General features: G+C 43.4%; 1 protein-coding gene across 1 annotated transcript; it reads right to left on the bottom strand.

Moving 5' to 3' along the window:
- Window positions 1-357: 357 nt before the first annotated feature.
- Window positions 358-24,651, bottom strand: LOC139629872 (junctophilin-1-like). Its single transcript, XM_071492802.1, has 7 exons — window positions 23,995-24,651; window positions 10,810-11,569; window positions 6,158-6,276; window positions 4,691-4,969; window positions 3,002-3,432; window positions 1,938-2,034; window positions 358-589 (listed from the first exon to the last, which is right to left on the bottom strand). The coding sequence occupies exons 1-6, from the start codon at window positions 24,371-24,373 to the stop codon at window positions 1,954-1,956; spliced, it is 2,049 nt and encodes a 682-aa protein (XP_071348903.1). The 5' UTR covers window positions 24,374-24,651; the 3' UTR covers window positions 358-589; window positions 1,938-1,953.
- Between the last annotated feature and the right edge of the window lie 424 nt (window positions 24,652-25,075).

Raw genomic sequence — 25,075 nt, 5'->3', positions numbered from 1 at the left:
ACACACACACACACACACACACATAAACAGGCATGTATAGGCAGTGTAGATGCCAGGCCTCACGCTCGCTCTCACCCACTCCACTCTCCAGGCCTCCTCTTATTTCTAACCCTGACAGAGAATCCAGAGCCGGGGCCGGGAGCCCATTTCCAACCAGCAACTGCTTGCTTCAGCTTTCACTGCACTCTGAGTGGAGTCACAAATCATCGCCAGTCAAATCAGGTGGGACTCGGGTACCAAAGACAGTCCATCCAGGTGGTGGTGGGGGGGTCGGGTGGTGGTGGTGGACGTTTCATCTTTCTCTCTCTCTGCTTTTTCCCCTCTCTCTCTCTCTCTCTCTCTCTCTCTCTCTCTCTCTCTCTCTCTCTCTCTCTCTCTCTCTCTCTCTCTCTCTCTCTCTCTCTCTCTCTCTCTCTCTCTCTCTCTCCTCCACACTTCTCCTCCTCCTCCTTCACTAGGCTATTTTCAGTCCTCCGTTTTGCCCGTGTCTGCCGTTCTGACTGGTGTCGTTTTTTTGGGTTTTTTTTTTAAAGGCCCCCGTTGGCTGATGAAGGGTTAGCAGCTCGGGCGACTAGTTTGGATGAGTCCACTGCAGGGTCAGAAATAAACAGAAATAAATAGAAATGTTCACAATGTGGCGAAATGCTTTATTTACCTGGACTACAGAGCAGCAGGCGCTCAGCTCAGATTCCCCCTGTTACAGCCCGTTTTGCTGAATCCCTCCTCAGATTATCCAATCACAGCTCATCTGCTGGATGTCGGTACGACAGGTCTCTGTGTTTCTCTGTGTGTTACAGTGATGTGCATGTGGCTCCATTAACAGCAACACAGCAGCTCAAATGTTTGTGTGGTGGTTTTCCATCATTTCCATATGGAAGCCCTGAGGGGCACGAGAATTTTTTTTTTTTTTTTTTTTTTTTTTTTGCCAGGATGATTTTTCCTTTTTTTTCATCTGTATAAATGTATAAATAAGAAAAAATGCATGTCCAGCCATATGTGCTGCTAACACACATTATATGTACCTTGTGTTTAGAGTTCATGGCCAAAATCAGTATAACAAAAGCAAACATTTACAAAAGTCCTGATGAAATTAACTTTTTCATCTATGAAAACAACTTCTGAGAGGCAAGAGAAAATACATAAATAAATTTTTTAAAAATTCAATTTTTTTTTCTTCCCAGAAGAAAAAACTTCACTTGTCTTTCAGATTTTGTTGAATTTGTTGAATGAAAAAAGAGATGAAAAAAACAAAAATCACTTCCCTCCCTGGGCTTCCGTATGTCCAAAACCAAAATCACAAGAACAAAAGTGTAAGAATGGATTCAGCAAATAAGCGAGTGTGTTAACCTGCTGACTAACTTCTTATGTACAGCAGACAGCAGACACCAGGCATTATGCAGCAATAAAATCTCACTAACTGTGTGTGGTTACAATAAAAAGCTGTATGTTAAATTTCTTCTCTGTGTGGTAGCAGCTCCTGGACAATATCAGAGTTAGCATTAGCAGCTAATGTTTCCCAAGGTAATTACACTCAAACACATCAGTGAATCCTCATCAGCTATTTTTTTTCCTTTCAAAATTAAAGCCTCGCAATTAAAGTTTGAAGATGAACAAGTTTGTAAACTAAGCATGTTTCTTTTGTTATTAACTGATGTGATGATGATCATGATGAGATAATTATTGATTTAAACTGGTCATGTGTGTGGCATCACTCAGTACAGGACCATGTTGGTCCTAGTACCTGCATATCAATGAATGTCTAACTCACATTGAACCCTGATCCAGAGGAGCCTCACAAACCCAGTTTAGCTGATGTGCATTTATCTTTTAAGATGATGCTAATGATGCTAATGCACGTTTAGAAACACACTGATGAGTGTGTGTTATGACCTGAAGACCAGCACAGTTTCAGGTGAGCGGTTGATGTAAAGTCTTACCTGAGTTCAGGTTTGGTCAGGTGAGGAAATGGACAAAAATGATTGCTAGACCTACATTCAGCAGCATCACCAGAGCCACCAGTATAGAATTAGGACCCTGTGGAGACAAGAGACGAGTGTGTTGGATTATGTGCTCTGTTACATTAGCATATGCACATAGCACACACTGTGTTTGTAGCATATGTACAGTTGTGCGCAGAAGTCTGGGTCATGACATATTTTTTATAACAGACATTAACATTTAATTTTTCTACCGTTTGCTGCAGGGTTGGATTCACTTCTTTTCATAAAAAAATTACATACAACTGTGACACACAGTGTTTGTAATAATATTATTGTATCATTATTGTGATAATATTATTGTATCTATTATCATCTTCTGATTGGCTGGCTGTTTTCTAAGTGATCCAATAAAAATACAGCAGATTTCAGGTAAACACTCAGGGAAACCAGATCCTGCAAGGGTGGATGGTGGGTCCAGGTGGGCGGGGCTTGGAGTAGTGACTGCTTTGTTGTGACATCACAAAGTTCCAGAAGTTCTGACGGCTGGTTTTAAGGCTCAGTTTCTGAATACAGGCTGTGTGCATTTCTCTGTGGACTGAGGCTTTGATACTTTCACAGTATTAATATAGAACCTAGACCTGCTTTAGAATCACAAACACATGGACATCTACCTTTAGACTGGATGGAGGTTTAACCCAAAATAACAATATTGGTAAATGGGAATTGAGAATTACATATTTTCCTCAAATCACTCAGCCCTGCTAACAACATCTTAAGAGCTCTTTTATTTGTCCCAGCTCCTCCTTCCTCACAGCCATAAGAATACTGCTAAAGCTGTGGTTCAGACACAGTTGAATATGTACAACAAGGCACCAACACTGAAAGCTTAGACAGTCTACTTCCTGTGAGGAGTACAGACTTTCTAACGCTGATCGGATTTCAGAGTAGATCGGTTTAAGTCAGGTGGAGCTCTCCACCCTCTAAGAGACAGGATGACATTAGCATTAGCAGGATTGTGTTTTTCCTGCTGCAGTTTTGTGTGGTAACTTGGTCTGACTCACCGACTCCTCCTCTACTATTTCAGGGGCTATTTCCATGCTCGCTTTCTTGGTTTCAGCGAGGCTCTTTGGTTTGCTTGATTCCTGTCTTCTAGGCTTGGCAGGCTCCGGTGCTTTGGCGCTCTCTTTTGGTGGGACCGGTGAAGGACTGGGGGTCGGCGGGGATTTTAGTGCTGGTGTCTGAATCGGTTTGGCAGGTGGCGGCAGCTGTGCAAGGCTTGATGGGTGGAAGTCGTCCTCTACACCAATCGGTTCATCGGGCGGTGGACTCTTAACGTCTGCCTTGACGTAGTAACCGTGGTACTGTGAGTGAATCTGCCCGTTGCTGGGGTAACTGCTGACTGTCGTGGTAACAGCTGGTTTGACTGCTGGAGGAGCCTCCTGTTGCCTCACTTCCTGTTTGAGAGAAAGTTTTGATGCTGCCTTTGTGATGCCTGCCGAGCAGAAGAAAGGAAAAGAGAAGAGAAACAGTTAACCGAAGAAACAACACATCTATTGGTTGAAGCTCAGACGCTGGAGCGAGCTGATTGGTTGAACAGAGCAGCAGGAAAAAGAAATTACAGCCAGATGTTTCACTTAATATTTTAATAACTTTCCCCAAATAGTGACAGCGGTCTTTATTAGAGGCACGTCGTTATTTCTAATTCTCAGAGCCTGGTTTTGATTCGCTCCTGTTTTCCCTGTTAAAATCACTCCATTACATGTTGAAACAAACTCAACACTTCCATGTAACCGTTGCAAATTAAAAGCCCTCTAGCGTTTCAGTGGACAGAAACAATCAATTTCTTCACAGGGCTTTTATCGTGAAAAATTTGCCGGACAGGATTAAAGGACGTCAGAGAAAAGTGGATCAAACTGAATGAATCAAATACTTTTGTTCAGTAATCCAGAACAACACGGGGTTGAAAACAGCTGGATTATACTGTTGAGTTTATTTGAGTGCTTTAAATGCACATTACATGACATCTGGGGACCGGCCTGTATTTGTTCGTGTCGACCAAGCCCCCAGACATTATTTGAGATTATTGGAGGGGTTAGAAGTGTTGGAAACATCTGCTGTTGTTGATTGTGTAGCTGTTAGGTCAGGAACACACTGGCTGCGTGGCGTGCGCGGGCCACAAGTGTCTCACACCTGTGCGTCATGTGATCTAGAGATTTGCAGTCTCACCTACTTTATTTTACACAGACAGAGAAGAGACCTGTTGATGTCATAGTGACACACCAGCAGCATCACATCAAACTGACACCTTCCACTATACTTTTCTATGTCCAGGCTGAATCTGAACATGACACAGACATGAAAAATATAAATATATTTTTTAACTGTTTTAGCAGCTGTGTGTGGAGACAGTGGCGTCTTCGAGACATTTTCTCCAACATTCAGGTATCCTATACACTCTGTAGAAAGATGCCACAGCTTTACTCTGGGTCTATACAAGCAGCACAGCTGCTGCTTTACTCCTCCTTCAGTGTCCATGCAGGAGACCTCCAGTACTGCTGCATGCTGGGAGCTCTCAGAACCCAGTGCACTGTCACTCTAGGTACATATGCAAAACAAGCAAAGACTCAAATGACTGACAAACATGGCTGTTACAACAGTCACTGCTGCTGCAGGTAACCATGATGCTCACTGTGCAGGAGAAGCTCAACCTCTGACTCTGGCTCAGACTCACTGTAACCCAAGCTGCTTACCTGCTGTCAAAGACTCAGCTGTTGTGGTTCTGTTTTCTTTCCCAGCAGACTTTGCAGGAGCAGCGGCTGATGGAGCCTTGCTGCTGAAAAAGGACTTCTTAACAGCGGCAGGTGAAGGAGTGGGGCTGGGACCTGGGCTCTGAGACGGAGACTGGGTGGGTGTTGTTCCTTTCCGGTAGAAATGAGGGCTCCCTGAGGGAGATTTCTCCTGTTTCTCCTCCACAGGAGCCTCATTCATCTCCACGGGCTCATTGTACTTCTGCCGTATGTAGTCAGGGCCTGGAGGAGAGAGAGGACGAGAGCGAAGTAAGTAAAGTAACACAGCATTAAAGGACAACTCACAACCCTGAGGACTGAAACACCACAGTGGACCCTTCTGCCTGGCACACATCACTCCTCATCTCTGCGCTGGTATACTGTGTGGTTCAGTGAAGCGCTGCTGTGACTCAGTCACCTGCTCATATCATGTGAGCGTCCTCAGACTGGAAGATGAAGACTGAGCATTAGTCACATACAGAGAAGAGGAAACAGCTGCGAGGGCCAGATGTTGAGCTGATGACAGTCTGGAGACATGGACTTGCTCGCTCTGACTTCCTCGTATCTCTTGGCCTGAGCTGCTTCTGATGACTCATTATTAGGAACCTGTCTCCGCGATGTCACAGTGACCTCACTGCCTGCCCTCAGCCTCTTGTTCAGAAACCTGGTCTAGGTTTCCAGCCATTCCCCGCGTGCTCATGGTCACACGGCAGACCTTCCCCAAAGTGACACCAGCACAGGTGTTCACAGGTGGCGTTCTGAGTCCTGACGGATTCTGTACCTGGCTTATGTTTGTTATGAGCTCAGTAAATATTCTACATGAGGCAGCTGGAGTTTTAAAGTATTAATCTGTAGCAGAGATACTGACATGTTGAAATGTGACACAGAAGACATCATAAATACACATGAGAACATTAAGAACTAGAATCACCACTAGTATCCCTCCACCACTCAGACTAGTCCCAGATCACATCCTATTTATCCAGAGTCAGATCAAATATGAAACCTTTAAGTCTTTGACCTTTGACCTTTGACCACCAAAATCCAATCAGTTCATCCTGTGGATATCTGTGCCAAATCTGAAGAAGCTCTGTCATAAAACTATGAACTGCTGTTCAGTAGCAGCATCACTTCTACCTGAAACATAAAATACAATAATAAATAAATACAATAATATCATTACATAGTGGTGGTGAGTGACACAACACAGGAGAGTTCAACAGGCCAACAGGATGACATCATTACTTCCTGTGATGATTCTGTCATGACCTCAGGTGACCCCCGTGATACAGAATGGATACTGCTACAGAATCACTTTCAAAAACAATCATTTCTGGACTTGAGACTGAGAACAACAGGAAATAATTCACCTGACGACTCCTGCTCTGCTGTGTGTTGCTGTTGTTGTTGTGTTGTTGTTGTTAACAGTACCTGGCTGATGGAAGCTGGGGGACAGCTCTCTGGCCACGGCTCTGGCGATGTCTGAGTCCTGACTGGCTGACTGCGCAGCCTGGTCTGCAGCCTCTGCTTTGGCCCGAGCGTGGGACGTCCTGCACAGACACACAAATAAAAGACACACGCACTATGATGTCAGCATCCATCATGTAAGTGACTAGTTGACCCCACGTTTCTACAGACAGCGCTCCTTGATTTCTGACTGACAATCAGCTGAGCAGTAACATCCCATCATACCCTGCAACCACCACCTGTTACTGCTGTTCTCTCTGCAGCTGAGTCTTTACATGTCTACACCAAAACCAAAGCACTTCATCAGGAGGTGGATCACTCCTTTCATTTCATTATCAGAAGGGATTCTGTTCAACACATGGTCCGGAAACAGGAGCCCAGAGACAGAGGTGCTGCCAGGACCTGGGTCTACAGGACCTGATCTGACTGAACCCAGGTTTTACTGCCACATTTCAGAACTGACCCCAGACTATAATTCTGTATGCACCGCACTCTGTGTCTCCCCCTCTGGGCAGACCACAGGTAGTGGACCTCCTCCCCCCACACTCCGCATCCACCATTGATTTAATGTCTGCCCTCTGCCGAAGACTGTTTGTGAGTGCAGAGCCTCCACTCTGTGACACCACTGCGCAGCTGTCCCACAGCTGCAGCAGAGTGATATGTCTTCTCTCCTGCAGATCCTGTCCCATCAGGTTCAGCAGACTCCTTTACAAACCTCACAGTTTTTAATTAGGGTATTAAGTTCTTGAATCAAGAAACCTTGGAAAATAATGTGTCAGATTTAGTAGCTACCTCTGTTATTTCAGTGAGTCAGATACTCATTTAATCAACATTTAGGTCTCATTAAGAACCGGACAGGACCAGATACTGACAGATACTCAGTGTTGAACGACTTGGATCAAGATCAGGGACAAAAACAACTTGACTGGGATGTCCATCTCTGCCTGGACCTGTTTTCTTTGGACCTGTTTTCTCTGCCCCACTGCATGTGGTGTGGGGCACACCACATGCAGTGGTGTGCAGTGGGGACACACTACAGTGGTCTAACACAGTGGTGTTAGCTGCTAGTCTTTAGCTAGCGCAGCAGGGCACGTGTTTCAAAGTGAAGTGATCCAGTTGCTTTGACAGTTTTTTGTACTTCTTGTCTCTCCTTTGCATTTTTCTCCTGCATCGGCTCATGGTGTCACAATGATTAATGTCCCCACTCATCTGCTGTATAATGGTTCCATGATCAACAAAAACTCAACTAACTCCTCAAACCAGTTTCATTAGGTACGATACAGACACTGAAACAGTGTTTCACCAGTGTGTAGTTTAGAGACTAATAAACACATGTTCAAATGGCTGGAAACAAGACATCTACAACTGATTACACTTAGTCAATCTTTTAGTGTTGAGTGTTAGTACAGAGTTCTGCAGGAATGAGTTCTCAAACCCAGAAATGAGTTACATGTTATCACTTCCTGTTCCCTCCTCCTGAAGTCTCTGTGTTTCTGCTTGATGACTGAAATCAGGTCTGTGTTTAACAGCAGCTCAAGACATTTTCAGGTTTGATTCTCTGACATCAAATCTGTCAGTAAATCCCTCAGTCCTGATTTCTTGAAACTGTTACTAACTTTGTCAGGATCAGAAACTGTTGCTGATTTTCTCTAATCATCCAAAACACAATGGAGAAATCCTATTGGCTGTTTGTGGAGGGAAACATGTGATGAAGACTCTGTATTAACCATGGCAGCTCTGTCTAGGAAAATGCTTCAACCCAGAGCCACTACAGAAACACCATGAAGGAAGCAGAGGTCAGTGTCTACACTGACCGTGGAGAACACCAGTTAAAGCACACAACTGATTGATGGAGAGTGTGTGTGTGTGTGTGTGTGTGTGTGTGTGTGTGTGTGTGTGTGTGTGTGAAGCTGGGCCTACGCGGGCAGTGTGAGACAGTATTCCTGTCAGCTGTTGATAAGCGTCCTTCTCTCTGGCCTTATTTAGACAAGCACTACTTCTGACGCACACACACGCACGCACATACTTCTACTTCTATCTTTGCCAGGACGCACGCTGGCATAATGTATTCCCCAACCCCTTACTCCAACCTCACCCATCACTGCTGAACGACTGACCCCAACCCTGATCTTCAAACCAAGTCCCAACCTCACACAGGCCACATGTCCTCACTGCAAGGGGCCTGCACTCAAACTGGTCCTCACAGAGACACACAGGTAAGTAAACCCCCCCCCCCCACACACACACACACACACACACACACACACACACACACACACCAGCAAACTGGCCAAGAATGTGCCTACTTCCTTCTCTCTCTCTGCAGCCCACTCACCTACTCTCCTGACCTGCCTCTGTTTTCTCACTTTGTTCCCACTCTTTCTCTCTCTCTCTCTCCCCCTCCCTCCCTCCCTCCCTCGCCGTTTGCCCAGATGACGGGAAAAGTGATGCAAGCTGAAACCCCTCCACACGTTCCTGAGTTCTGAACAGCATTCTTCAGCTATGGCGGCACTGCAACCTTCAAAGACTGCAGCTCCCATTTCCCACATTCTGCCACCAGCTCTGCACTGTCTGAGCATGCACTCGTGTCTGTGTGTATTCAGATGTGAGCACTTCCTCCTCTGTGTTATAACTCCTTCTGTCTGCAGAGCTCATGCAGAGTGTGTGTTGGCTTGTTTGGTAACACAGAATAACTGAAGACGCCTGGTAGAGGACAGTTAATAATCATCACACACACACTAAAGGATGTAGACCAGCTTCTTTCACCCATCGTCAGAGCTAGGAGGAGGAGTTAGGAGAGGAGGTGCTCTCTGAAGAGTGGAGACTTGAACAGGGACTTGAAGTTAGAAAGAGACGCCCCTGCTCTGATAGACTTCAGGAGCTGGTTCCACCATCAGGGAACCACAGACCAGAACGGTCTGGACTGAGACTGTCTGTGTGCAGGGACGGTGATGACAGACCACATTCATTAGAGGAACACAGTGGAGGAGAAGGAGCATCAGGCTGGATGACTGAGTTCAGACCCAGAAGTCTCTCTGAAGGAAGCATCAGAGACTGGATCTGACTCAGGTGTTTCTGCGTGGACAGTTTTTTACCACCGTCTGAACAGTGCAGAGCTCCTTACTTGATGGAATTAGATCAAACTGCCAAAACAACATGGAGGAAAGCCAAGTCCTCTCCGTCTCCAGACACCATTTCCTTTATGAACTAACACAACAATTCTACAGCGGACACACAAAGACAGGCAGACAGAAAACCAACCTGAAGAGTCCCTGCTGATCATTTGATTTGAAGTAGGAATACTCATCTCTAATTTCATTCTGACCAACAGCCAACGCTTGTTAACTGACCATTAACCATTAAACATGAACCAAAATACATCACTACAATGTTCACTCCTCTGATTGGTCAGATTGTCTGGCGGGAGCAGGACAGTAAACACAGGAAGAAGGTCCTGCACTCTGGACTGTGACATTCTCTACATCCTGGATCAGTTTCAGAAATGAAATGGTCCGATTATTTGGGTCTGCACCCGAGTGTGATTACTGTTTTCACACCTGCACAAACAAACCAGGGTTTGATTTAACTGGACTAAAAAGTGCAGGTGTTGAAGCAGAATAAGAAAAGGCAGACAAGCCTCTGAGGACTGAGGGAGGACTGGCCTCTTTGTTTCATTTTCAGCTTAATGCCAGTCTGACTCTGTTGCTGTGAGCAGCAGCCTGGGTGTTCACACTTGATGCACATTTATGATTTTACTCCTCTGACCTTTTTTTAAATCACAGGCAGAGCTGGTCTTAATAAGAACCTCATGAATTTATAACGTGGAGCTTTTTCAGCAGGACACATCACTTGTGTAACAGTGAAGTTAAAAGGACCATGGTCTTGTGTGATGATCTGGAGGGGGGGTGCTTCCTACCTGTCTGTGTGTGTGCTCGTCTGCCTTGCTTTCTGTTTAGAAGACTTGTATCGTTCAGTCCACTTTAACCTCTGTATGTTAGTATTTTTTAACTAACACTTTTTTTTTTTAAAAAGATTCAAAATGAACATGCCCAGACCAGTGTGTAAGATGTAGTGCTATCTAACGGTGAGGTTGCAGACTGCAACCAAATTAATTCCCCTCCCCTCCCGTAAAAATGGCCCACTCTAGACCCAGTGTTTGGTTTGTCCATTATGGGCTAAACATGGTGGACTCTGTGGAAGAGGACCCACTTTCTACGTAGATACGCTGCACTCTAAGCTAATGAAAACACAATAGTTCCAGGTTCAGGTGATACATTCATGATAATAATTATTCATTAAGAATATTATATTTTATTTCTGCCAATAAATCCTATATATATATATATATATATATATATAAGTCAATAATAACCCTGAAAAACTGCACACACAATGATGGAAGGATGTCAGATTCATGTTGATAGACTCAGATGTGTAAACAGTGAACAGTGTGTAAACAGACACTGTGGGACCCCACTGCTCTCGACCCTCATTTTCTCTCAGCACTCTACAGCTCCCCGTCTAATCTTTTACATTTAGTTGAATGCAACAGAAAAAAAGGGAAAGCTGTGATTTAGTTGTAGTCTTCAGAAATGATCTTACACAGGACGTTTTACCTGGAGATGGCAATTTCCACTTTGGTTCTGGCGATGGCTGCAGCTCTCACTGCTCCCTCGATGGCTCGATCTACCTTCTGTTTGGTCTTGGTGTTCTTCAGCGGGATCAGGTGCTTCCTGATGCCCCGGGCCAACGTGTTGTTCTTGTACTTCCCCTCTTCCTTGGTGCCATCAGGAAAGATGGTGCAGCCGTAGCCATGGCGCTTATTGTTCAACCATTCACCTTCATACTTCATGCCGTTGGAGCGCTCAGAGACACCGAAGCCACTGCGCTTGTCATTCTTCCACTCACCCATGTAGGACTCGGTGGTGGTGGCATCTACATTGTCTTCCTGAGTCAGGTAGTCATCGCCCGGGTCTCCATCTCCAAAGCTAATGGTGGAGTTGGCGTCGCTTGAACTGATTCGGCTCATGGTGGTGTCACTGTGTGCTGAGCTGCGTTTACTGGAGATTGATGAGCGCGAGTCTGACTTGCGCAGTCGCTGAAGGCTGCCGAAGAGGGAGCCACGGCGAAAAAGACCCTTCTTCTTCTCTGAACCCTCGCCATCTGAGTGGAAGTTGAGCACGAAGCCTCCACGTGTGCCAGCAGGGCTGTCAGACAGGCTGTCACGCAGTACTGTACCGTTACTCTGCTCACTGCGGAGGGAAGCCAGCGAGGTTCGTAGAGGTGAGCGGATGACAGAGGCCATACCATAGGGGACACTTTGACGAACACCGTAGCCATGACGCATCCCACCGGTCCACTGACCCTGGTACGTTCCTACAGGAACAGAGGGAGGGAGAGAAAAGACACACAGTGAGTGAACTGTAACCTACAGACAGAAAAAAATCCGAGATAGAATGGTAAGTAGATAAAAATGAGTGACGATGAATAATAACAACATTAAGAGATTATAGATAATACTGAAGCCACTGAATAGAAGAACATATGGAAAACAAGAATGTACGATGCCTGAGAGGATGTGGCAGGAATTAAAGGTACTCAATACTTTAAAAGGAAGATTCCAGTTTTTGATTTTTAATAAACTTGCAAAAACATATTTCATGACAAGAATCATTAGTTACAACCACTTCCCTCCTTCAAATTCATATTCACTCTGTTTGTCCTTGTGCCCCCTCATCAATAAAAGTAGCTGCTCTCATTTTACAGTCCAGTCTGTTACTGCTGACAGTAAAACCAAATGCTGACGCACTGAGACAGAGTAAGGGTGTTATCAGAAGGCAGCGAACAGTGAAATGACTCTTCACAGGGTTTCTGCAACTTTCCTGTAATCTAATTCAAGCACTTTTCAAGCATTTCCAACATTTTCCAGGAGCTTACTAATTCATACAGCACACACACACATATGCACACAGTATATATACACTGTAGTGTAGATATATACTCAAAATGATTATTTCACTTCTTCATCACATTAAATATTATTGGTCTATAAACAACCAAATAATGTTTGAGTAAACTCTCCAGAAGGAAAACAGATTAAAGGGGAAAACGCAACAACGCTTCAAGTTTCAAAATGTGTCACCAACCTATTTACTATGAAGGTGAAACTATTACAATTTAAAGCTGTTCCAAGCACTTTTTTTCAAAATCCAAGCATTTTTCAAGCCTTGAAAATACCTCATTAAAATGTCTTTTCAAGGATTTCCAGCACCCAAGGCAGCTGTTATTTATATTCAAAACATTTATTCGAACGTGAGACAAAAATTTTTACAAACTGTAATTCCAGCCTATAAGCACAACACACTATTTGCAGAAGTTTGACTTGTGATCTAGCAGAGAGCACTCTATACCTTGCAGCACTTACAGCACTATCTGAAAGAATCACCAGACACATAAACCAAAGACAAAGACTGAGCTGTGACTTCAGCTGATTTACTGTAAAATGACTGGAGCACAGAGCCTCTGTCTGGGTCTGTAACAGTTAAGCTTTTATTTACATCCAACTGCAGAGCGTCACAGACTCTTATCAGAGGTAGCTCCTTATGTCCAACTCCCTCTGTTTGACATGCAGAACGGGTCACAGCTGTGTTTTAGTACGAAGCCTTGTTTTCTGCATTATGTGTTAATACACACTCAGCACTTCCTGTAACCCTTTCCAATTAAAAGCCCTCCAAATTTTATTTCTTAACAGGGCTTTTATCGCTGTGCTGCAGGAAATGTATTGTCCCCACTTCCTGTTGTTTACATGTTATTCAGATCTACTAGTTTCTTCAGCAGTTAGCGAGTTGACTTCTCTCTCTCTCTGCTCAGTGTGTCTCATGTTCAGTTCTTCCAATCCCTCCTTCAGTAATAATCATTCATGTAATCACAGCAGTTTATTTGCTGTAATGGGGGGCGGGGCTCAGTGAATTGAAGCTCCTCCTCTTCCCTGCAGTTCCTGAGCAGCCAGGAAACCAAAGCAGCTCAGTAGACTGCCTGGTCAGCATCAATACACAGTCCAGACCTGGACAAGGTTTATACCCAGTCTGTCTCACTCTCTAAATCTAGAGACAATGCATTAAGTTGGCGACACTGCAGGCTGTAACCCCCACCCCCCCCACCCCCCAATAGAACCGGTTTGTGCCAGAGACATTCATTCAGCTGACCAGTGGTGGAAACATGATCAGTCAGTCAGTCATTGAGGGGCACTCCACATTGTCGGGCTGGCCTGGCTGTTGCGGTCCAGCCAAAAATCCAGTATGAGTCAGGCTGTAATACAATTATTTAAGTGGACAGATAAACAATATAACACACACACACACACACACACACACACACACACACACACACAACGTTATCATGGGTTTGGGGATATTATTCAGACTACATTCAATGATATCAAATATTATATATCATTATATCTGAGTCCAACCCTCATTTAACAGCTTTTCTTACTGTATATTGCACCCTGGCATGTGACAAATAAAACTGACTATAATTATATATTGTAAAAAAACACCTGAAACATGAAACCCAATAGTATAATTATATTATCGGCCTAAACTTGCATTCATTTCCTGGACATGTCCCCAACTAGACAAAGTGTCCCTAGTGAACTGGTCTTTAGCATGACATTTGTCACGTAATGTCGCCTATTACAGAAACACACACACACACACACAAACACATAAAAGGCTCATGAAACAAACATTTGAAACAAAGTGCTCTCTCTCTCTTTAAACTTTACAGCACTGTGCGTGAAAACTGTTTTATGTAAACAGCCTCATGGAACAGCCTTGAAGTCTTAAATGTCATTGTTCTGATACTTGTGGATAAAATCATGCCTGCCGTGGATTATTCACAGCGAGGAAAAGGTCAGGCGGTCGTCAGCATGATCACATTCATTTAAATGCAGCTTGGCTTCAGCTCGGTGAGAGAAATCTGCCTCTAATCTTTGAATCGCTGCTGCTTCTACAGTGATTGCACCTCATGGCTTTGTGCCACCTTCTTCCTGCTATTATCCAATCACTTTAAAATCAGGAAGGTGCAACCCCTCGATATTCAATCACTTCATCTTAACACGTCTCTCCCAGCTGTGCAGGAACTAATCACTAATCAGTGTCCCCGGGTCTGGCTGCCTCACAGCTTTGTAAGGCTGATGTGCAGTCCCCAACCCCCACCACCCCACCACCATCTCCACTGGTATCAAGGCGTCAGTTAGAAAACCAGGACAAAGATGTGCCAAGTACATCAACACATGCATCACATTAATGTATTAAGAATGTACTTGCTGTAGCCTTCACAGAGTTTTCACTTGTCATAGGTGCATGTAAGTGTCCCAGTGAGCCATACCAGTGTTTTTCCTGGTAGGACAGAAAATATCTCCAAAGCTGTACTGTGAAGCAGGGCTGGACGATATGACCTATAAATAATATCGCAGTATCGCTGTATCATGATTCACCTGTAAAGCACTCCGTAAATTGGAGGATTTAACCCTTTGATGGATGAAATCACATCAGCATGATGGTTGTCTGTATTCAAACACTCTTGTTTTCTGTTTATTCATTAGAGGTTTCTATTGGAATAATTTAAAATTTGCAAAAAATGCAAAAAATCACAACCAAGTTAAATTTGACCTTGAACAAAGACAGAACTCAAAGCAACTAAAAAGTGCAACAAGAATCCCCGAGACAGACATTTGGCCCTAAAGCCTGAGACACTCTGCCTTCATGGTGTCTGCAGAACGTCCTGGTTTTGCATTTCGGAGCCCATGTGTAGAGGTCAGAGCCTGTTTTACACTGGTGACCTGCACAGTTCCCTGCAAATCCAAAGGGAAAATATCTGTTGATAGTACTTTCGTTATATCCCCAGAAAGCAGTACAGGGTGGACAGTTACAGGCTAGAAAAGAAGAACAGGTAAGTGAGGACACCCTGTTTGCCCTCAGGTTTCTGCTCCATGTAGCTTTGTGTCTGGAAAAACAAAGTTAAACTTGCACTTTTAATTTGTTAACTAATGAGAAACACTTGAAAAGAAACATGCAACTCATATTCTCTATATACGATGTCAAGAATATCCAGTGCTGTTTCCTTATTGACAGCGGTAACCACTGATCTAGAACCAAATAAATCAAGCTGTGGATCAGTACTTGATAATTTGGCGTCTTAAGCTTTTAATCATTATATTTTTCATTATTTCCACACAGCTATTGTTGTGATTGTCTACTGTGCCTTCTTCTCTTTGAGTTTGATGCCGGACTAAAACACTTGTAGTGTTATTTTACTTCCCTCGTCAGTCCTGAAGACTCAAATCTTCAGTACTTTCCACATCTGTGCTACCTTTGGTACTGAAGAGACTAAAGTTTCACATTTTCAGAATTTCAGAACATGGACTGGAACCAAAGTATCAGTTCTTGTGACATCCCTTCACCTGAACCAGTTTGTCTTTTGAGTCAAACGTTCCAGAGATATTTTCCTCGTGTTTATCTTTATCCTAGTTAATGATTATTTGACATAGCTCTGGTCTTTGTCTGATTTGTTTGCCTGCTTTACCGACTGTTTACCTGTGACCTTCTGGCGTAAGAAGTCTTTCATCACTGAACCCTGTCCCTGTTTCCATGTTGGGTTTCTGAGTCCTCATCCTTGTGGTTTAACAGTTGTTATAGCTAGGACCATATATCAGTCAACAGTAGCTTATTAAAAGGAACAACCCCAGCACTACAGTTCCCATGATGCTTTGAGAGATGTAGGAAGGATAATGCTGCCATCAGTGAGTTATGCTCTGAGTTACCACCTAGGTTGTTTTATTTGGTTACAGACAATTCAGCCACAGCATAAAAAAAGTTGTGTAAGTCACACTGAGTCTACAAATATGTGCCTCATGTGTTGGTGCTCAGATTTGACTGAGTCATGACTCTGAGAAGAAGTAGCTTAAGTTCTGTATCTGCCTCCATGTAAGTCCTGCTCCATACAACCAGCAGCTCAGTCACAATTATTTAACCACCACATGTAAAGAGTCTACAGCACTTTTATTTTAACAGTGGGTCACATGACTACTTGTACGTCAAAGATATTGCTAGTCGTAACAGTTATTTCTAACCCTGTATTCACCCTCAGCTCAGCTCCCACTGTCCACTACCAGCCCGACCAGTTAGAGCCAGGAGCTGGTGGAGGCCAAACTTGGAGCTAACAGAGAGAACACTGTACTCAGAGTCATCATACAAACATGACTCTAAATCAGTGTGCCTGCTGGTTGTGTAAATGTGTCAGTGTTGTGTTTACAGCCTTTTTTCAAATAAATTTTACTTCTCACGACAACTGTGGTTAACTACTGTGGTTACTTTAACTCACGTTACTGTAGCATCAACCAGCAACCCTCTCCTACATGCATGCACGTCAAGCAACATAGGTTTGTTTTGTGTCAGTCACAACACGGAGGAAGGCAGTGACGGCGCTTCTCCGCACATTTTACACCTTTTTACACCAAAGTTAGGTATAAGCAGCTTCTTTAAATACGGGTTCACCCACTAAGAAAAGGCGTTGACTCCTTTTCCACTGCCAGACCAGTGAACTTTCTCTGTTCGGAGAGGACACAAACACAACTGTGGGGAGCAAAGTCATTTCCTGCACACAGACACACACACAGAGAGAGAAAAGACTGAGTGAAAATGATTGATTTTAGGTTTGTGTTCCTGTCAGTGTTGGAGCCTCTGTGTGAGACGCTTCCATGAGTGAGTCTGTGTTTTTGAAACTTATTTCGAGGCTGCAGCTCTCGCTTTCATCCCCGAGCGCAGTGTAGCTGCTATGTTTCTGCTTTAACAGCATCATGCTGGACAGGTGACAGGTGTGTTCTTAAAGTTTTTACAGCAGGAAAATAATTATGACAATAATACATTTGCTATTCCCTTATTTACAGAGTGGGTCAGCATCATCTCATCTGTGACACAGATCAGTGTTCAGTGTTGTAAACATAAAGTGCCGCTAATTATTAATTTGTGGTTTCCATTATGAAACTTGGTGAAGTGATTTCAGTTTCTGTGTTATTACTTTTGAACATTTTCAGCACATTTTAACAAAACTGTGATTATACCAATAACTGTTATAATTTTTGTCCCTGTAATTGTGATCTAAGATTTATCTTTAATTATTTATTAATCACAAACACATTAAAGACTAATTAGGTGATCATATTCTTGAGCTGTTGCTGCGAAATTATACAAACATGGCATCTACATTGTGTTTCCAATCACTAAATCATTGACTAACAGCCCAACACTTGCGTCTTGAAGGTATTTTGACGGCCGGGACATGAGGCAGTTGTGATCCTGAAACCAGCACCGGTGAGCATCAGTAGGTGATAAAACAGCTCCGTGGCCTGGTTAGGAGAGTTCAGTCTCCTGCCCTGAACACCTCAGCTGGAGAATGTGAGAATGTGCTATTTTAAAAGATGGAAGTAACTTGAGACACTGGGAAGCCAAACATAACTCCAGGCAGCTATCTTGCTATGTGGAATAGGCCTCCTCCACAGTGGAAGACACTGGAAAAAATACTTTCCAAAAGCTTTATGGTTCTGTCAAATTAAAAGCAGAACCCGTCTGTGAAATTCACTTTACATGTTGTAAAAAAATCAGCGTTCTGGAACAAACTCATTCATTTGGTGGAGTCCTTGGTAAATATAGTAACACAGTGTCTGCTGGCAGGTTTACTGGCCATGAATCTTCCAGTCAAGTGGCCGATCCAGATTCACTGAACAAGACTTCTGTTAAAGTCAGAAAAACACAAATGATGCTAAATTAACTGTGTGAGCTACTTTAGTCCAGGTAATTTGGTTCAGTTTCTCTCCTCCACGTGAAAACCTGAAGTTCCTTAAATGAAAACTACCGACAACAAAGAGAGAAATTGAGTTATTGGAGTTCCTACAAATTAAAACTCCACTACATTCAGATTGAATTAAATGTCCATGGCTCTATAAGTTGACCGAGGTATGCCTGAAAATGGTCACTGAACCTGATGTAACTGGACTGTGGTAAACGCATCAGCTCAGCAGGCTGATTTCACACGAGTGATCAGTGGTCAACTGATATGGGTCAGCGATGAAACGATATCCTGTATACTGCAGATATGTTGTTGTTGCTGTTGTTCTGCTTCTGAGAAAATACAATAATAATCATAATATTGACAAATAAGACACCTAATTGCTGAACATTCATTTACACTGACTTGTTACTCACTTGAAGACAGAGAAATATTTGAGAATCGAAAAAGTGCATTGTCTCTGTTTGTTTAAGTAGATCTACACTCTACTTATTTTAAATAAAAAAAAAATAAAAAAAATCAAGTTACAATCAAACTGCTACACTGCTGTTTTAAATGTATGCAGTGCAGTCTCACAAAGTCCAATGGAAGAACAAGCGAAGAACAATTTGATGAAGTCAGGTGGATTAATTCCATCAAGGTGCAGGGCAGAGCTAAAGATAGAGGGGGAGAGAGAGGCCCCTGGCTGGGAGGGAGAAACGGTTTCATATGACCAGCAGTGGGTAAAAGTAGCTCCACAGACCCTTTAGTGCCGTCTAATCTAAGAGCACAGGTTTTACTTTAAAGTGCTGAAGAGGAGTGTTTCAGTGTTTAATGCAGCAGCTTAGTCTGGTTAGTTTTTTAGTAAGGCTTCAAATTTAAAAGGCATGTCCGACAGTCTGGCACTGCTCTTCCACAAAGCTGAGGGACTCGAAGATCCCATCTTGTAGTCCCTTGTTCTGCTGTGTTTTCCAGACACTGATTTATTTGTGGCAGCTCAGAAAAGAAAACCACATCATGTGTGAACACATGCACCAAATGAACGTCATGCTCTGCAGCAGCAAGAAACCTCTGTGGGGACCAGTCCAGACAATATACCACGCACATCGACTTAAAACAAGACAATGTCGTCGTCGTCTGTTCAGTTACAGCCATGCACTGACACTGACTATTGATTTAATGCTGAATTTAAAATGTTGATTAGCTGGACATAATCAACAATACAGACACACACCTCTCAGTAAATACTCACCATCATGTGTTCAGCCACAGTATGAACAGTATCTTATATTTGAGTATTTCTAAAGTGAAGCCTTGGGGGGTTGGTGTGAGTGAGCTGTACAGCTACAGCTAATTGTATAATATTGTGAGGACTGGAGTAATTACCAGGCAGCAGAGCCAAAGCTCAGTCTAATATATTTTATCATTTTCTACAGTCTATATTTTCTACCGTTTCTTATTAACATTAATGTTAATATTCACTTATATAAAGATTCTATTGAAAATATTCTACTCAGTGAATAGTTTATACCTCATTCTGTTCTATGTAGGTCGACTAAATCTTAGTCTGACAGAGGCAGGATTGTTCTGTACCACACAGAAAACTGATCAGGAATCATTAAAGGCATCGATAAAAAATCAGGCCGATAAGCAGAATTGATAATCTATTGTATCAATAAACTCTTATCAATTTCCATCCCTACATACAAGTACAGGAAAATGAAAATGCAGATTGGAGTTTTGCAATTTCATTTTCATTTTTACTCCAAAAACACAAACACACGTGGAAAATGATAATGTTATTTTGGAATAACATTTTCATTTTTAAGTTTACAAGTTTACATTATCATTTTGTCCTCTATAGGATTCCATAGGTTTCAATCAGTTGTGTGTCTTTTTAAATGCATGCAATCGACTGTGCACATTTATTTATGTTGGTGCCAACGGTTCCAAATGTTATGGAAAATCAATCAGGAAATGTTGATATTCAGTCTCATTAAGTCTTTATCTGATGTATCTCTGGAGTATGGGTCACGCATTGGTCACTAAGATATCTCCATGACAACAGAGTGAACTTAATCCACTGATGAAGACAGTAAAAAAGTTCCATTAACAAACTATATGTAATTCTTCAGTGTTTCCCAGTGGTTGAGCATTAGTGGTGGTGGTGCAGCATGTGACTGATGTGCACACAGAGACTAATGCAGCTTAGAGGGGAGGGAGTAACCCAGGTTATTTTCTGTGGCTACAGTTTCCTGACGTTCCCTGAACACCTCACATGCAGTAGACACAGCTGAGCAGCTGCACACAGAGAGAAGCCTCTGGTCTCCATTCAGTTTCTGACAGGTGTGAGGACAAAAAGAGTAAAATAAGTTTCTAATGTGAGATTCACCTCAAGTGAAACTGAGTGAATTTATCTGCCTGGACCGGCCGACCAGGCAAATTGTCTTTTTCTGTTTAGCTAATACCATAATAACAAAAGAAACACCTGGTAAATCCAGGTTCAAAATGCTACATGGGCATAAAGCAGTCCTGCTCAGTGGGTTAAACTGGAGCACTGCCTGCAACAGAGATGTTACAAGTACCGAGCCACGGTACAACCAGTATAAAATCTCTGATAGATAAATATCACATTTATCTCATTTATCATTTATATATCATCACTTTTTAACCCAAAGCAGTGGTCAGTGCTCACTGCAGTGTGGATCCTTTACAAGATGAGACAGACTGATGAAACTCTGCCTGACTCTCAACCATAGACTATATAAAAATGGACATCGACGCCGGGTCCGGAAAATGAAGCCAATGCAGAAGTGCCTTAAACCTGCATTCTATCGAATGACCATCAGGGGGCGACTCCACTGGTTGCAAAAAGAAGTCAGATTGTATGGAAGTCTATGAGAAAATGACCCTACTTCTCACTTGGTTTATGACCCCAGTGAACGTTTTCATAACGAGTTTATGGTCTCGATTGCTAGTTTCAAGTCTTCTTCAATACAACATGATATTCATTTTTAAAATTATAGTCCCATTTAATTTAAAATAGACGATAAAGTAAGGTATGCATTGGGGCGTGGCTAACGTATGATTGACACATTTTGGCTCGTCAATCAAGAGCTGTCCCTTTTAACTATTAACTATTAAAAGTACTTTAACACTTCGTAATAAAGTTTACCTCGACTTATGGAAAATGACTTCGGATTCAGCAGCGCTGCATAGCCGAAGGATTGATGCTGTTGTCAGGTCGACAGTTTAGGTGGGTGGGCATAGTGACCTCGGCTCTCAGGTTAGCCCCACCCCTCGCTCCTACTCAGCTCCACCCTCTTCTCCAAATATGGTTTCTTCTGGTTTCAAAAAATCAAGATGGCGGCGGCCAAATTGCAAACTCGAGGCTTCAAAACGGCAATTCACAAACCAATGGGTGACGTCACGGTGGGTTGCCACTTGCTCTCAACATAGTTTTGTACTTTTAGTTAAATAAGCCAGAATCAGAGTACAACATTGAGTTAAAGCTCCATCCAGTCTAAAGGTAGATGTCCATGTGTTTGTGATTATAAAGCAGGTCTAGGTTCTATATTAATGCTGTGAAAGTATCAAAGCCTCAGTCCACAGAGAAATGCACACAGCCTGTATTCAGAAACTGAGCCTTAAAACCAGCCGTCAGGACTTCTGGAACTTTGTGATGTCAGAACCACCAGGACCCACGATCCTACCTTGCAGGATTGGTTTCTCTGAGTGTCAGCCCATCAGAGGAGAGGCTCAAATCTAAAAACATATCTTCTGATGTCAGAAAACATTGAGTGAAATGTGGACCTTTAAAGCAAAAAGCCAAAACAGTTTGTCTGAATAAATACAGCACAATATAATATTAGGATTTTAATATACACACTACTGACAACTGGCTGAGCCTTGAGCAGGTTAATACACTAAAGAGTGGTTCCATTAATCACAAGACAGTAGATACAGAAAATAAATACAGGCTGAAAACATAATGAGCCATCTGGAAAACTGCTGTTTTTACTTTATCAAAGTTTTCGGAGGTGAACTGTTACACAGACTGTACATTACTGTCACACTGCTCCAAAACAAGTGACTCCTAATACTACTGTCAGAGGAAGACTGGGATGTAAGGAAAGACAACGAGAGCAAAGAGAAAAGAGAACGAGCAAAACAGAAAACAAAATGTCACAGATCTACTTTTTCAACATGGACACATTTCTAGTCTGTGATCGTGCTACAGATCTAATAAAACCATCTAATGAACTATCTAATAACCCAGGAAGGAACCTGATGACAGAGCAGGACTAAATGGTAAACTGAACCCTCTTTACTTCCAGAACATGGCTGAACACCTGCTGGTGTCCCTCAGTTGGTCCAGTTTAACCACCACATGAAACTCCAGTCATCATGGTAAATGTAACAATGTCTGTGTTGAATCAGTCTATGGATTATAGTGAATGGAAAGTCTTAGTCCTGGTCAGTTAGAGTTCCTGAGGATAAACGTCATTGGTTGTTGTCCATTCTTAGTTTGATGATAATTCACTGTATTACAAATAAAACAGTTGTTAATTAAGCAGGTAGGTTATTGATCATGTTGGTAACCGGATCAGTTTGAACAGGATCAGTTGAACATCACTCTAATTGTGCTCACTGACAGATCAGATCCATCAGGCTGACGTCCACAATCCTTCACTCCTCACTGCTGACTGTCTGTCAACACATCCCACAATCCACAGTGAAGCAGCAGTGCATTACTGATGATCATTAATGCAAAACTGGCTTCAGTTTGTGTTGTATGAAGATATATTCAGGTCACAGAGGAGACCACCAGTTTCTTTCACAAATAGTGAACTGAATGTGCCTGAAACACCCATAGAGTCATCACAAAAACTTACTGTTGGTTTTAAAGAAGGATCCTGGAGGTATAAAAATATTTCATCTACTGAAAAAAAAAAAGATTTATGACTCATCTCCCAAGCTGTGGTTCAGTTTACGAATCAGAACAAAGATGGTAGCCTGCCGGCTACATGGACAGGACACACAGTCACAACTCGTCAAAGTGATTAAAAGTCTTCTTCGTCGTGCAGTGGACAGAATGTTTATTCCTCCTGATGGTCAGATGGCTCGGTCTCTGGGGCTTAATATCAGAACAGAGTCAGTCTTGAAATGAACCTCTGAGTTTCACCAACACCACAGGTCCATTACCTGTCACAGGTTCCCTCTGTGGCCTCAGTGTGTGTGAATACATGAGACACACACACTGGGGCTGAGTGAGAACTACCACCATGTATTCTCTGCACACTGCAAGCTGCATACACACACACACACATATATATATATATATATATATATATATATATAAAAACACTCCCAGACCTCCCACACAGTGAGAGGTGACTGAGTCAAAGTCTTAAACTACCAACTTAAAGCTTTAGGAAGAAATGAGTGTCACAGTTGTGTTACTGTGTTGATCAGGTCAGTTGTGTTGTTGTGTGTTGATCAGGTCAGTTGTGTTGTATCATGTCAGTTGTGCTGCTGTGTGTTGATCAGGTCAGTTGTGTCGATCAGGTCAGTTGTGTTGTATCATGTCAGTTGTGTTGCTGTGTGTTGATCTAAATTTAATTTCAATCACACTTAGGTTCCACAACAGGTGTTTCCAGGGGGCTGTTTACACACAGCGACACAGCTTCCAGTCTGGAGACCAACAAGTTGTTCTGTTGTGTTAACTGAGAAATTCACTACAAACCCTGATCCACGTGTGTGTGTGTGTGTGTGTGTGTGTGTGTGTGTGTGTGTGTGTGTGTGTGTGTGTGTGTGTGTGTGTGTGTGGCATCCTGGTTGATGTTTGGTCACTGGGCACTGTAGTTTCTGATAATAGACACATTAAATAACTTGTACTCCCATAAGCCCCCTGGTGGCCCCCATGGTGCCCCCCACCCTCCCCTCCCCTCCCCTCCCCTCCCCCTCCTCACCTCCATCACCGTACGTCTCCACGCCGTAGCCATCCTGCAGCCCGTTACTCCAGGTGCCCTCGTACCTGGCCGGTGTGTTCAGGCTCTGCCGGACTCCGTACCGGCCCTTGTACCCGTGTGTCCACTCCCCCCGGTAAATCCACCTCCCCTTGTTCTCTACGCCGAGTCCGTGGCGTTTCCCTTGCGCCCAGTACCCCTGGTACACGTTCCCGCTGGGCCAGGTGTAGACGCCGACCACCTCGAACCCGTTGGACCAGGAGCCCGAGTATTCGCCCTGGCCCTTGGGTCCCGTGCACACGCCGTGGCCGTGGGCTTTGCCCTCCTCCCAGCCTCCGCAGTAGGTGCCACCATCGTCAAAGTCGAACCGACCGCCCGTCATTCAGAAACGGAGGGTAAAGTACTACTTGGTGTCTCACGGTGAAGTCCAGTGTGTTTTCAGAAGCGGGGTGATGTTGACGGGAAAGCCCCGGTGACGGTAAGAGCTCTCAGTGAAGGTGTGAGGGAACCGGGTATGACGGCGGCTGGGCGCATCGGCAGCGCGGTGTCGGTTACTGAAAGCGGGACTTGGGAGGGTGAGAGGCGGCCGCCGCGGCTGCCAGAGTCGCTCCACTGCCGAGTGCCGGGGGTCTCTCCCACTCCTCTCACTGAACTGAACACGGCCAAGTTAACCAAGATGAAACAAGACGGTACTTCCTGTCTGCCCTTTCAAAATAAAAGCCAACTGTTTCCCAGTATTACGGGGCTCAGATCTGACTGCAGAAGTCAAAACAACATGATAGTAACACTGTGATATAAACACATTCACTGGGAACTCAACCAGGAAACAGTTCATACATAAAACGTCCAGGTCCACTCAAACAAGCAGAGATTTGAAAGGATTAGCATCTAAACAGTTTGACAAAATCTCTGTCAATTAGAAAGATTTTCATGGTGTTAAATTAAATACATTAATTAATACATTATATTAATGCATACTTTATACTCAGAGCCAGGGGCCCTTGAGACCTATAGAACAGCAATTATGGTAGAGGTCTGTTCTTAACACGTGCAAACAGCAGACTGCACATCATTTAAATCTTTA

This window comes from Trachinotus anak, unplaced genomic scaffold (genome assembly GCF_046630095.1).
Source record: "Trachinotus anak isolate AG129_WGS33_773 ecotype Australia unplaced genomic scaffold, CSIRO_AGI_Tana_v1 ptg000012l, whole genome shotgun sequence".
In the NCBI taxonomy this organism is placed as follows: domain Eukaryota; kingdom Metazoa; phylum Chordata; class Actinopteri; order Carangiformes; family Carangidae; genus Trachinotus; species Trachinotus anak.
This window is presented reverse-complemented; position numbering and strand designations above follow the sequence as displayed.

Bases quoted from the DNA above. Each gene is read 5' to 3' on its own strand.
- LOC139629872 (XM_071492802.1), bottom strand. From the start codon at position 24,373: ATGACGGGCGGTCGGTTCGACTTTGACGATGGTGGCACCTACTGCGGA. The intron at 4,970-6,157 runs GTACTGTTAACA...TCTCTCCTCCAG, and splicing joins CCCCAGCTTCCATCAGCCAG to GCCCTGACTACATACGGCAG. The intron at 3,433-4,690 runs GTAAGCAGCTTG...TCTGCTCGGCAG, and splicing joins AGCTGAGTCTTTGACAGCAG to GCATCACAAAGGCAGCATCA.